Source organism: Vicugna pacos, chromosome 13 (assembly GCF_048564905.1).
Source record: "Vicugna pacos chromosome 13, VicPac4, whole genome shotgun sequence".
Lineage (NCBI taxonomy): Eukaryota > Metazoa > Chordata > Mammalia > Artiodactyla > Camelidae > Vicugna > Vicugna pacos.
This window is the reverse complement of record NC_132999.1, coordinates 59,921,474-59,936,261: the sequence shown is the minus strand read 5'-3', so window position 1 is coordinate 59,936,261 and position 14,788 is coordinate 59,921,474. Positions and strand designations below refer to the sequence as shown.

Below are 14,788 nucleotides of genomic sequence, written 5' to 3'. Positions count from 1 at the left end.
TCAGAAGGTAGCATTTACAAAGCTTTTGAAGGTAGCAGGGTAAAGCATCACCCTCTTCCTCCGAGCCTGACAGCAGTCCACCATATTTTACAGCCCCAGGAAAACCCAATCCCCAACCCTCTCGTAAGGCCATTACAGGCAGTAAGGAAGAATGCTTTTGTGAGAACAGTAAAACACTATTGTGATATTAAAGCGAAATTGCTTTGCTGTGTGTGAAGCAAAGAACTTGAGTCTATTTGTGGGAGGACAATTACTTCAGGATTTCTCCTGCGACTTCACACCTTGTACTCTTGTACCTACGAGCCTGGAGCCCCCTTTCCTGATCCAGTGGGACACCTTGCTCCACCTCTCAGACTCAGGTTGTAACATCTCTACAGTAACCCAAGAAACAAATGTCCACATTATCCAACCTTGCTGCTAAGTGTTCCTGGACCCAAACACTGATGAACAGGCCAAAGCACTAATTTCTACTCACTCTCATGAGGGTGACTATTTCATCCATATAAGGTCTGATGTGGCTCTTCACAAAGGACACCAACATTCCCAGCTGCTGGAACAGAAACTGAAACAGAGGAGAGGTCAGCAAGCTGGCACCACAAAGGATGTAGCACTCCCAGGCTTACCCTATGTCCATGCGAACGAATAAAGACAACCATGGAATTGGTTTCTGCACCACCGTATCGTCTAAGTTTCAAAGAATGAGATTTAAAACCATTGGTGGTAATGGTGGGGGAAGAGGGGACTAAAAACAAATGTCACTGGCTTTACTCACCAGATGAACCTATTTCTGCACAGCAGGGGCTGTGGGGCCAGACTAGCTGTTCTGAGCCATTTCTGTTACATACTAGCTTTGTGACCTTCATTTAACTTCTCTGCACTCAGTCCCTTCAGTGAGAAAACAGGAGATGATAGTTCTTGTCCAATAGGCTTGTTGTAAGAGTTAAATGAGATAATATCTGGAAAGCACTGGAACAGGGGCGCAAATACTGTTACGTGCTCAATGCACATCATCTACCATTGAAGGGTTTCCGGAATCACTGAAGACTTAAAATCGGACATGAAAGTTTTAATTAAGTGTAAATGTACCCTCTGTTTGTTCAGTCCTAATTCACTACCACTTACTTTCTAAAATAAATACAGCTAACTATTATGGGTATCATGCTTCATTTATAGTAATTAACTCAACTAATTAGGTCTTAAATAATTGGTTAATTGTCTCTCTAAGGAATGGGGAGCCAAAACAGCAAGCAAGCTGAGGGAGGGATGGGATAAGGAGACTCTATGCAGGTCGGTATCTTGTAATTGTTAAGAGATGCCATTCACTAAACAAAACTGGGAATAGTGAGGGAAATTCCGACTATTTTCCAAGGTAAAGATGTCTTCAGTGGGGTGGGGAGGTGGGTGGGTATAGCTCAGTGGCAGAGTGTGTGCTCAGGACGCACGGGTCCTGGGTTCAATCCCCAGTACCTCCATTAAAAAAAAAAAAAGGTGTCTTCGGGGTATAGTTGTCATTTTGTTATGATCCTCAGACAGTGCTACCTGTCATTAAGCAGTAAATCATATTCTAAACCACCCCCAAATTTATATAGCTCTCTCTGCCTTTGCTGCCCTCCATTAACAAAGATAATTTCGTGCATATATTTTCAACTCTTATTCACATTTTAAAACTTGCATAAGGTGGGGGTAAATAAAAAGTGTTTCAAACAGTGAGTAATGGACTTACAGAAGTCATTACCTGAAGAGGTGAGACTGACAAAACATACAGAACTAGGCTCAAAGAGAGTCTGGATGAACGCTCTCGCAACAATGAGTTGTAGGGTGGCCAGAACCTGGTCCCACAAGGCACACAGGTTTGACTTAGTGGCACCATCTCCTAGGCGCCTATTAACAGAATCACTGCCGACAGTTTTTGCAAAATGGTCCCTACAACTGTACGTTACAGAGACCAAGGGACCTGAGACTCTAAATATATTGATTCTTGAGTTAAAACTTTTGTCATGCAGAATCTGAAAGAAGGTAGAAAATCTAGGCTGGAGGAAAAGCTGGACGCTGGGGATGGCAGGGCGGTCAGGGAAAACCACGAGGCAGAAAGGACAAATGCCTCGTGATCCTTGCTGTCATTTCACGAGGGGCCCACTGGGGAGTCTCTCCGGTGGCGGAGTCATAAGGAGCGGCCCAACAGCGATACACAGCGGATGCCTCCTTCGTAGGTAAGGAGCCAGAGCAGCCACCTTATTTCTTCTCCCTTAGATTCTTTCCCAAGCTTTTTTTCACTTTTTCCTCCTGAACATTAGTATTTTTAAAGAACACATAGTTTTGTTCCTGAAAATATGGTAGCTTAGATCCTCTCCCAAATCCCCGCTTTGAAAAGCCTAAAAGTTAATACATAAAAGATAACAAATGTTGTTAGATTATCAGAACTGAAAACTTTCACATAAAGCCAGACCTTCAAAGCAAGAAAAATGGTGAAACCGCCCCCCCTCAAATCTGTCCACTGACAAAAGGAGACAGAAATTTGTCAGTCTTGATGTGAGGTCTAGGTAGGAAAAAAAAAGCCTTCCAGAAGAGTTTGTGATTTCAGGCCACTCTCAAATGACTTTAGGGGGTTATTTTAACTCTCTGTGAGGCCTGAGAAAGTCTAAGCCAGGAAACTGACTTAAAATTGTCCTGGGCCACCTGGCAGCAGCAAATGCAAATCCCTCTGGAGAGACGCAACTTCAGATCAGATTTTTCAGTATTATTATTGCTCCATAGAAAGTCCAGCTGAATATGATACAGGATCCAAAATTGTAAGACACACTGCAAGTATAACTCAGTAGAAACAATAAAGAACAGTATTAAACCCAACAACATTTTTATATATATTGGAATTACTGGATAGAAAATGTAAAATAAATCTGTTTAAAATGCTTAAAGAAATAGAAGTGAGAATAAAAAATATATATAAGGAACAAGATACCATAAAAAATACTAGGTGTATTTGAAAGAACCTAGAATAACTTTAGAAAAAAAAATGTAGTTGGAAATAAAAACTCAATGATAGGTCAAAAAGACATAGCTGAAGAATTAGTGAACAGAAAACGGATGTGAAGACATATTCAGAATGCAACTCTGAGAGACAAAGATGAAAAATTCGGATAAGAAACTAACAGACATTAAAGACAGAGTGAGAAGCTCTACATGCTGAAACCAATTCTGGAAGGAAAAATAGAAGGGTGGACTCCTCAGGTTCAGAAAGCCCACAAATCCCCAACAGGGTAAGAAAAAGAAATGCATATTTAGATATGCCATAGTGAAACTTCAGGACAACAAAAACAATGGGAAGATCTGAAACCACCAGAGAAAAGGGAGATTAAGTAAGAAGGAATCAATTTCTCAACAGCAACAAAAGAAGTCAGAAAACAGTGGGATAACATCTACAGCTGAAGGAGAACCCAGAGTCATATTCTCAGCTAAGTAAAGATTTTAAAAGAGGGTGAAATAAAGATTTTTTTCAGATAAACAAAAACAGCATTTACTTCGAAGGATGCTCCCAGAGGAATCTGCCTTACAGAGGAGGAAAATAACCCTAGGAGGAAGCTCTGAGATGGGAGACAGAAATGCAGTGGCAAGTTTGGATAAACAGAAACAAACACTGTCTGCATAAAATAATAGTAATGTTTAATTTGGTGTTAAAAAAAAGTGATACTGGGGGGAGGGAGGGTATAGCTCAGTGGTAGAGTGCATGCTTGGCATGTGAGAAGTCCTGGGTTCAATCCCCAGGACCTCTGTTAAAAAAAAAAAAAGTGATACTAGATAAGTAACAAATGAGGGAAGGGAGATAGTTTGAGCAACCATTCTCAGTTTTGTATATTGTTCAGGGGAAGGATGGAGATACTGATTAATTTTAGACCCTGTTAAATAAGGTATGCAAGTCAAATTTTAAAGTTGAAAAGAAGACTGGATCCATTCTTCATAGTCTACACTGGGACATACTCCAAAGAGCACAAAGATCTAAATGTAAAAAATGAGGCCAATCAAATACAAGAAGAAATAGAGGTGAAAATGATGTAGACACAAAGCTTTTCGCTGCAAATTATTTTAAATATCAAAAGACTGGAAAAAACCCAAACTTTATCAATAGAGACCGGTGAAATAGCTATGGTGGTTCATACAATGAAGGACCATGTAAACCTAAAGGAATGAAAAAATCCTCAATCTACTGCTATGGTGTGAACTCCAGGATACACTGCTAGGTTCAGAACCATCCTTATAAAGGAAGGTGGGGGATATATACTTCCTTATGTTTTCAAAAATAAACAGTGAAAGATAAATTTTAAAACTGATAAAACTGGCTACCTTAGGGGGAACTGCGGTAGGCAGTCCACGCCTTAATCCCTAGAACCTGTCAATAAATTTCTTTACATGCTGTCATAAAGAGGACTTTTAAAGGTGGGATTCGGGGTCAGGATCTTGAGATGGGGAGATTATCAAGGCGGGCCCAATCTAATCACAGGAGTCCTTATAAGCAGAGAACCTTTCCTGACTGGTCAGAGAGGACCTGAGGGCAGAAGGGTCAAAGAGATACAATGTTGCTGACTTTGGAGACAGAGCACAAAGGCCAAGTAATCCAGGCAGCCTCTAGAAGATAGGAAAAGCAAGAAAAGCAGTTCCCCCCAGAGCCTCTAGAAAGGAACACTGCCTTAATAGCACCCTGGCTGTAGTTCAGTATGATCTGTGTCAGACATATGATCTACAGAACTGTAACATAATAAATGTGTGTTGTTTCAAATTGCTAAATGGGTGGTGATTTGTCATCGCAGCAATAGTAAATGATAGAGGAAGGAAGAAACAAGGTGTAAGAATGAGGAGAGAAACTAGTTTTCGCTGAAGATATCTTATCTCATGGTTTTGAACCACAGTTTTATAGTTGTGGAACTATGCTAATGTCTTACATAACTAAAATAAAAGTTAAATTAGAAAAACTCACAAGAAATTTCTAAAAATTGAAAATAAATAGGAACGGATGATTTAACTATAAACCAAGCTGGTTGCACAATCATTCAAAGAAGAACTTCAAGTGACTTTGAACACATTTGAACACATTTTGGTGTATATCCCCAATAGGTCATATCCTAAAAACAATAAAAAATTACAAAAAGCCTTGAACTGAATTCAGTAATCATGTTTTTAATACTAATACTGGTCCTTTACTGTTTATATGTATACAAAATACATATACTCTGCAAGACAGAGCAAGTAATTATGGAGATGTCAGAATCAAGGAATCAAGTTTTTCAGTGTAACAGAATAGAGATACAACTATAAAATCAAAGAAGTAAAAACTCTTTAATCTTAAATTTGAATTAAAAATATCAGTATTAATGACTTATTTTTATTTTCTAAAAAATATGTATTTCTAGCTCTGTTCACTGAAAAGGAATGGAAACAATGATACACCATTAACAATAAACACCCCAGCACACAAACTGCAGTCTGTAAGTTCCATCTCTCACTTGAAGAAACCATAGCTTCTTGGAAGTGGCTAACCCTACGCTTGAGTGAAATGTACTTGATAAGTTTGAAATATTTTTTTTGGCCAGAAAAAAGTGATCAAAGACTAAGACTATCAGACAATGGAAAAAGAATACAAAAGCCATTAAGATAATTAAATTGTTAAAAACAGTGTCTTCAGTGAACAGAAACACTATATATATATCCATGAGTTGGTAATGATACTCCTAATTATGGCAGGGGTTTGAGGGGAGAAGGGGTGCCTGGGTCACCTTTGAGAGGCTGCAAGGGACTTTATTCATTATTCTGAAAAACTGATAAAGGGAAAATCATGCATTTCCTGCATGAACTACCCTTTAAATTAACTAAATAATTGATGACACAAAGTTCTTTACAGATGATTTCTGGCTAATAAATCCAGAGCAGTAATAGAATTACAAAATCACCATTTTCTGGCTGCTAATCAAATAATGGTTCTAGGAAACAGTCACCAACAAACACTGAATGACTGGGAGAAAGGCTGATGAGGAACACAGAATCACAACACCTGAACCCTTCGGTTAACCTTCACATCACTAGAAGTGGATCATTTAGAAAATATTTGCTTACTAAATGTCAAAACAGGAAGTATGTGGTACCACTTCTGGAGTGTTTCTTGCCTAAAAAATACAACCTCAACCTAATCACTCCTCTAAATCTAATTGGTTTACAAAAGGTTAAAAGACCTCTTGAAAATACTATCAGTCAAACCCAGAAAGGAAAATTCTATAAACAAATGACCTGGTTTCTTCCACAAATACATGGCATGAAAAGAAAAAAAGTAGAGGAAAAAGGAAAAGAAGAGAAAGAGAATTAAACATATCAACCAACTGCCATTTTATCTGGATTCTGATTTGAATAAACCAAAATAAATTTTTAAGACACACACGGACATTTGAAGAAGGAGTGGTATTAGATTATATTAAAGAATTATCGTTAATTCTGTAGGTGTCATAACTGTGGTTATATGGGGAAAAAAGTATTCAATGGTGAAATAATGTTATCTGGAATTTGCTTTAAAACGTCCCAGAAAAAAAGTGTGTGTGTGTGTGTGTGTGTGTGCGTGCGTGTGCATGTGTGTGTGTTTGGGTGGGGGAGGTAATAAGATGAAATCAAACTGATAAAATACTTACAGTTGTTGATGAGTATGAGACTTTAATATAAGTTGTCTACTTTTTATGATTTCATTACAAAATGTTTAATGAAATTAAAGGTGGCCAATGAGTAGAGGGCAAAAGATAAAATGAAAGCTCAATCAAGCCCAAAAAAGACAGAAATGAAAGAAAATAAACAGATTAAGTAGGACAAAAATAAAGCACAAAGTAAGACAGTGGAAATAAACCTCAATATATCAGCAATCACAATAAACGTAATTGAACTGAATGCACTAATTAAAAGATAAAGATTTTCAAATTAGCACTAAAAGACAATTCATCTATATTATTATATGTATTGCTATGAGATACCTATCTAAAGCAGAAAGTCACAAGACAGTCAAAAGTAAAAGGATAAGAAAAGACATACATCTCCAAAAAAAGCTGGTAAAACTGTATTAACATTAAGCAAAATAAATTTTAAGGAATTATTAAAGATAAAAAGGGTCATTATAAAATGACAAAAGATTCAATTTACCAGGAAGATATGATGATTTAAAATGTGTATGCATCTAATAACCTCCAAAATATAGAAAGCAGAACTGACTAAACTATGAGACGTTAATAAACCCATCATTGTAAAAGGGGATTTTTATCTCACTTCTCTCAATAATTGATAGATTGTAAGCAAACAAAAATTAACAAAGATACAAAAGATTTGAAAACAATAATAAATTCAAATATAATGACATATGTAAAACTCTGTGCATATCTTTAGCAAATACACCTTACTCCCTAGCACAGAGGAAATATTTCCCAAAATAGATCAAGCATTAGACTATTAAGGCAGTTTCAGCAGATTATCAGAGTCATAAACCCAAGGTAATTAAGTTAGAAACCTGTATCCAAAAAAGAAATTTCAAATTCCATGTTTGCAAATTAAAATACCAATTCTAAATAACTCAGTGATGAAAGAAGTAATCATAACATTAAAAAACACATATTTCTAAACACTAATGAAAGTACTAATTATTCAGCAATAAAAATGAACATATTGACACGTTACAACATGGATGAACCTCAAAAGTATTATATTAAGTGAAAGGAGCCAGACACATTAAACCATGTATACTTCCAATTCCACAAAATGTCCAGAAAAGGTAAACCTCTCGAGACAGAAAGTAGATTAGTGGTTGCCTAGGAAACAACTGCAGATGGGCAGGAGATTTCTTTCTGGGGTGATGAGAATTTTCTCAAGTTAGAGTGTAGCGATGGTTGTACAACTCTATAAATACACTAAAAATCACTGGGTTTTACACTTACAAAGGGTAAGTTTTATGGCATGTAAATTTCATCTCAAAAAAGTTTCAAAAAGCTTTGGAATGCAGCTAAACTATACTTGGGGTTAAATTTACAGCCTTAACAGATTACATTTAGACAAAAAGAAAGATTGATAATCAATGAGCCAATATTCAAGTAAGAATTGTTTTAAGAAGCAAAAAAAGAAAAAAACTGGAAGAAAGTACTAATACGGAGCAGATTAATAAAACAGAAAACAAAGATACAAGAGAGAAGATCAACAGTGGTAAGGCTGCTTCTTTGAAAAAGAAAAGTACTATGACAGATCTCCAGCAAGAAATGAAAATATAAAAGAATAGTGAACAAGGTCATGCCAATAGATTTTACTATTTAGATAAAAAGAAAAATGTGACTAAAACTCTCGAGAAACAGAAGATCTTTGAACCTGAAGTTAAAAGAACATTACAGGCCAATTCCACTCAGGAACACAGATGTAAAAATTCTAAATTAAATTTTAGATATAAAAATCAACGTACTTAAAAAAATGCAACATAACAAGATGGTTTTAACACAAGAATTCAAGGATGTTTCAACATTAGAACATATATCACTGTAATTCAATATGTCAACATATTAAAAGAGAAAAACCAAATCATCCTTTTAAGAGATAAAGAAAAGGCATTTGATAAATCTAATACCCATTCATGATAGAAACTCTTTAGCAAATTAAGACCATAAGGGAAATTTATAACCTTTAAAAAGCTATCTATCAAAAATCTACAGCAAACATCATACTTAGTAATGAATTCTTAACAGCAGTTCCATTACAATCAGGAACAAGATTAAAGGTTTCCACCATCACAGAGTCTAATTAATACTGTAGTGAAAGTCCTAGGAATGCAGTAAGGAAAAGTAACAACTGTTTTACAGACTAAGACAAAAAAGCCAAAATTGTTTTTTTCTTTATGAAGACTATGATTATCTAGAGTGAAAACCTGGGAAAACTGACAGGCAAATTATCAGAATTAGTAGGAATTCAATAAGGTTGATTATGTAAAAATAAACTGCACTTCTATACTGCAGGTGCACAGCTAGAACACATACTTTCTAAAACAGATACCATCTTCTCTAAAGGTACTTCAAATTGAATATACAATCATAAAGGGAAAAATAATTAATTCAAGTATCTTTTAAATGCTGACTGCACACCCTTGTGGAATATATGCTAAGGACAGCAGGACCTGCAAAGCCAGCTTGAACTCTAGTCAGTAGGGTCGCTGGTATTTGGCAGTGGTACAGGTGTGGTCATCACAGAACCACTTTGCCTATTCTCTGGTTTAGAGAAATTAAAAAAAGAGAGCAAGAGAGAAAAAGAGGGTGGAAAAGGGGGAAATTTTTCTTTACAGAAAGATGCCAGCTATTAAAAGTAGAAGGAATGACAGAACTGGAAGGTCTTTGCTATCAGTGTGATAACTGATTCAGCCAAGAATCATCCATGGAGGCTGAAACCATCAGGTAAAAGGTAGCTGGGGAATAGGACAGTCACACAGTCTCAAAGCATCACTCCACAGATTACTTAATGACTAAGGAAAAAAGGTAACTTTACAATGGAGAGAGCTGACAGATGCCAGCCTAACCATGTGCTCAAACTTAGGACCAACAATAATGGGACAAACTGATATGAGATCCCGTAAGAAGTATGCAACTTCACTTCTGTAGTATTCCCACCATAAATGTTTGACTTTAAGCATGAAGAAGCAAAACTAGAAATCCACTGTGGGACATTGCACCAGAGAACTGGACTGAGCTCAAGATTACTGAGAATAACAGTGCTGTCCCTCCCCCAGGCCACTCATCTTTTATCCATTTTGAAGGATAAAACAGGAAACTGGGCCGAGCTAATTAAACCTGAACACTTAGGTGTTAGAAGCTCAGGGGGAGGAAAGGCATTAAGCTTAACACGTTGATTGCCATGTCACCCAAATCTGGGTGAGAGTTGTGTTTCCACAGAGGCACCCAATCCACAGTGGGAGATCAAAGTGTTTAACTGCAAGCAGAGCACATCATTAGGAAGTCGAGGCAGAGATGGCTCTTTGGTGCACGTGTGGCACAGAGGAGGGAGGGGCCAGGGTTGGGGTTGTAGCCACTTACTTCCCGGATGGCCCCGTCACAAACGCGAATGACATTCAGGAACGTGGGCATGACCTGGGGCAGGAACTGCACACACTTGAGCCCCAGGGACTTGAAGATGAAGGTGATGGCCTGAACGACCATGGTGTGATGGTGACAGAGGGACTGGTCTCGGAAGATCCGCATCAGGGCCACCATGGACACGGCCGGGTAAAACTCGTCCAGAGGCAGGTTCCCCATGTTGACCAGCATCTCACTGGTGCTGTAGTCAGCTAGGACCAAACAACGGTGAGGACTGTGAGCTATACGTGACTCTGACTTTATACAGAGCATGTTAACAACAAACCAAAAGCCTCCCGACAGTCATTAGCATTCACCTCTTTCTCCCCGCTACATCCTAATCACACTGGGAATACAGGGCATATTAGGAGCCAGTGAATAGGCTCTCATCATCAAGGACAGTTTTCGGCTTGTCTATCATCCAAACTACAAAAGCATAAAACAGTAAATGAGGGGTTTTCTTTAAATTGTTATGTTTACTTTAGCTTCTTACTATTCCAGTTCACAACTTTGTAGCTAAAACCATCAATAAAAATAATTACTCCCCCAAATGAAAACAAAGGGGATTAAATTAGGCGAACATCTGTTCAGCAGCTGCTTGGTCCCCTAGGGAATTCAGACATGTTAGCAACAAATGCTACATGACCTGAACAACAAGGATCCCAAGGACTGGGGGTGGGGGAGGGCAGGGAGGGTGGGGAGAATGGGGGAGGGTGGGGGGAGGTTAAATGGTGTGATAGGGAGGCTAAGAACTAGAACATCCAAGAGACTGGATGATTGGCACCGCTGAGGACGGAGGAACACCTGAGGGACATGGCCCAGGCTCTGCTTTGACAGCAGTGGTTCTGGCAGGACATCACAGGCACACTTCTCTAATATACAGAAGGACAGACTGGAGGCAGTATCATCCCATCCAGCATTTAGAAACAAATTATTTTATTTTGGCAAAATAACACTTTGCTGGACTAGCTGGGAGAGCCGCTGTTGAACTTCTACACTTTCAGACATAAGCCTGCCCTGATGGACAACCCGCCTGCATCCCATGCCCTGCCCAGTCTCTCTGGTTCTCATCTAAGGCACGGGGACTCCAGGGCCAGACCACTAGAGGGGAAAAAAAGCCCAGGATTCTGACTGCTACTAGTTTTTCTCTGCCCTCTGAGCCTTGTGTCAGAGTTCCCTATCAATTAAAATAGGGAGAATAATTCTACCCTATTTCTCCTTGGGTGCTGTGGGAATAGAAAACATCAAAGAAGCCCTAACAAAGAAGATCAGATGAACAAAGGTGATGGGGTGATAATTCCCATCTCCCTCAAAAGCACAGGAAGTGAGCAGAGACACAGCCTGCTGACCCTTAACAAAGAACCCAGACAGAGGGGAAGACTCTGGATACACCTCGAAGCAGCCCCTGCTGTGACTCAAGAGGAAACCACTGATGCTCCATTCAGACGTTCTGGGGTGAGCCCGTGTGCGCTAACTTCACAGTCATCCAGCCCAAGGCTCTCTCTGAACACGGCTGGTGAGGGCTCCGTGGGGCAGGAACTTGGCAAGCCTCTCACGGTTCCCCTGGACTTACAGGAATCCTGACTTGACTTGGATTCTGACAGGCTGACAGCAGAAGCGTCCCGGGACTGGTCGATCATGCCGATGTTGACTTTGTGCTTGTAGGGATCCAGGGCCCCCAAAAGCCCTAACACACGGATCGCCTGGGTGGGAAAGTGGAGGGGAAAAGAAAACATTCACCACAGCACCTGACTACAATAGCTTTCAGGGATATTCCTCTCATGTTCCGTAATTCTTACGCCACAACCAGCCACGTGACCAAAATGGAGAGGGACAGGAAGCCTCATCAATACTGAGCACGTTAACGCCTCAAACGTCTCCCCAACCCGCCCCGTTCTCCCAGCAAAGGCTTTAAAGATCAAGTCTGCATGTTCCCCACCTCTCGCCGTGTCCCCTGGTTCTGCTCAGTCTTCAGGAAGTTCAGTAGCACCTCAAGCAACGTGGGGTACTTCCTGTAGGGCTCCACCACATAGCCAGTGCTGGCCACCAGCTGTCCCAGGGTCCACAGAGCCACCTGGACAGGCAAAAGGTCACTTAGTTTGTAGAACCAGGGAGGGAGAAAGGAAAGCATACTTTGTACTCTTCAGTAAATGGTTGTTATGAAGTGTTAGAGGCTATTACAAGAAAAGAATTTCCAGTAAAAGCACTAACCGTAAACTGAGATTCTGAGAGCTGGGACACAAAATCAAGGCTACAAACCAATACAGCAATCACTGGATCAAAGGCAAAGAACAGTCCCACCTTCCTCAGGGGGAGTATACAGCCCTTCTATACCCTGGATGACTGACAGGAGAAGTCTGAGTGAAAAGGGAATTATGACTGTTCTTACTTTGGTCTAGTCACCTAATGACTGACCTCCATGATCAAAGTGAAGCCAGGGCTGGGGGATGGCGGGCGTGAGCTGAAGCTCCACCTGCCTCCACAGCCAGAGGCCAAGGCTTTCTTTTTCCCTTTAGGAGCTGGGGCTCTGACAGATGATCTGCAGTTCTTTTTGTCCAGAGGAAATGGCACTGGTCAGCCCTGAGACTGAAAGTGACTCTGGGTCAGGATGATAGGTAAAATTTTTCCAAAGCTTTCTTCTTTTTACTCAGTCAACAAATATTTCTGAGCATCTACTATGTGCTGGGCACTACTGGCACTGAGGTGACTGAGAGAGACAAGGTCCCTGGCTGCTTGGGGCTTGTCCTGCTTAGTCAGGAAGCAGTGTACCCACCTGCCTTTTGGCCAACAGAGAGGAGTCCTGGAGCATGTCCATGATGATAATAAAAAGTTCATCAACCCATTTCCTCATTTCTAGGCCACTAACCTACAAGATGAAAAAGAGGGTGGCAATTAAGATCGGAAATTATGGCATTAAGAAGTATTCTGCCTTCCTCAGAGGTCCTATGGAAAAGCTGTCCCCCTACCTGAGCCAACTCTCCTATTGTAGCCAAGACATTATTGATCACACCTGGGTTTGGATCAGGATCTGGATCTTTCAGTTTCAAAATCAAAGCCTACGGGAAGAAGGCATGAGAAAATGAATGCTGGTTAGTCTACCAGAAACCTTTTTTCACATAAATAAAATATACCCAAGAGACCATCTTAGTCACAGATAAATTCCTTCCAGGCTTTATGAATCCAGGACTCCTTTGGAATGTGGATTCTCAAACCCCTCTCCATACTGCACACAAGCCTGACATATGAGAGCTGGGAAGTGCCATGATTTACCAACACTTCCCCCGCCTTCTCCACGCTGTATCTGTGTGCTCTCTCACTCAGATTTACGTAAGTTATGAAAGACTTCACATGACTCTGACATATTTAGATTTGGAGGTTGTTTCCGATTTTAAAGCTCATTTTTTTCTTCATTTGGGTGGAACTCTTTTTTGCTGCTCTCGGCTTACTTCTCCTTTCCAAGTACATTTGATGATGTGCTTGAAATATCATCTCTCGTAAGGAGAGCCCTTTCCTGCAGTTGGTGAGATTCCTGGTCCTCTTTAACTGAGGATGCTTGATGTGGCCCTTGTCCCTGAGTCTGGGACCAAAGAAATTATCTACTTTATTTAGCTTACCAGTGAGCACTGACATACTCCCACCACCCCAAATGAGCTGACATAAGACAACCTGGAGAGAAAGCACTAGTCTCTGTCTGTCACAAATTACCTTCAGAATTGGCTCCATGTAGGGGCGGATGAGTCGGGGGGCATTGGAGACCAGGTGCCCCAGCATGCGGGCGCTCTGTTCCTTGATTCTTCCAATGCCGCTGTGCTCCAGCTCTGTCAGAATCTGTAGGGAAGAAAGGCTCACTATGGCGGAGGAAATTTGAGAGCAAATGTGTTTCTAAAGGGAGAATGTGGCAGGGAACTAGGGGAAGGAACCAGAACTCCACTGTAGATTGAGTAGCTGTGAGATACTCCACAAGCAAAGGCCATCTCTGCAGCTCACAGGGCCGTCTTGGATACAGCAGTGATGGGAAGAAAAACTGTTCAAAACCAGCCCTTTCTCCTTCTGTCACAGCACTCCAAAGAACCACAGTCCTCTGCAAAGCACAGCTTTTAACAGTGTAGACCATCATGGAAGACAGAAAAGCAAAGGGCTCACTATAAGCAGGGTTTTGCAAAGATAAAGAATGAAGGAAGGGCTCCCTGCAAGAAAAATCTTTGTCCAGAAAGCAAATCACTGTGAGTGCCTATAAATAATGACAAAGGAATCAAAGGACAGTCAGAACAGCTATGTTGAAAGAAATATTAACACTCAATAGTGGTTTCAGGCACCTCCAGATAAATCCGGAGTTAGTAATCATATCAATAGAATCTCCTTGGACCTTAATGAACAGAGATAACCTGTTTGATCTAACCAACATGCTTAAAACACCAGCAAATCAGCATGTTATGCTCCTGGTGACACAGACATAAACAACTTGACATAGACTTCTAAGGAGCTGAAAGTGCCAGAAGGAAATCTCTGAATGGTCAGAAAGTGAGAAACAAAGCTCATGTTAACTCAGCTACCCAGAGGAAGAGTCTCCAATTTAATGTTATATTTTGTTTTAGATTACTGATTTAATAATTCTGATTTCCTGAATCCCCTTGGCAGCCTGTTTTCCTCTGGTCACAGCAGACAGCAGCAAG

At 40.2% G+C, this 14,788-nt stretch overlaps 1 protein-coding gene and 1 non-coding gene across 3 annotated transcripts in view; one reads left to right on the top strand and one right to left on the bottom strand.

The window, feature by feature from the left end:
• Positions 1 to 14,788, bottom strand: part of MTOR (mechanistic target of rapamycin kinase) — a 116,198-nt gene that overhangs the window by 82,642 nt on the left and 18,768 nt on the right. For both annotated transcript variants that reach the window (XM_006196647.4, XM_072975402.1), the window contains exons 14-20: positions 13,821 to 13,943; positions 13,082 to 13,171; positions 12,889 to 12,981; positions 12,055 to 12,189; positions 11,689 to 11,818; positions 10,077 to 10,327; positions 476 to 562 (exon numbers count right to left, since the gene is read on the bottom strand). In XM_006196647.4, coding sequence (XP_006196709.2) covers positions 476 to 562; positions 10,077 to 10,327; positions 11,689 to 11,818; positions 12,055 to 12,189; positions 12,889 to 12,981; positions 13,082 to 13,171; positions 13,821 to 13,943 — 909 coding nt within the window. The remainder of the gene's footprint in view (positions 1 to 475; positions 563 to 10,076; positions 10,328 to 11,688; positions 11,819 to 12,054; positions 12,190 to 12,888; positions 12,982 to 13,081; positions 13,172 to 13,820; positions 13,944 to 14,788) is intronic.
• Positions 1,401 to 1,472, top strand: TRNAP-AGG (transfer RNA proline (anticodon AGG)). The gene has a single exon. It is a non-coding gene; the product is annotated as a tRNA-Pro (tRNA).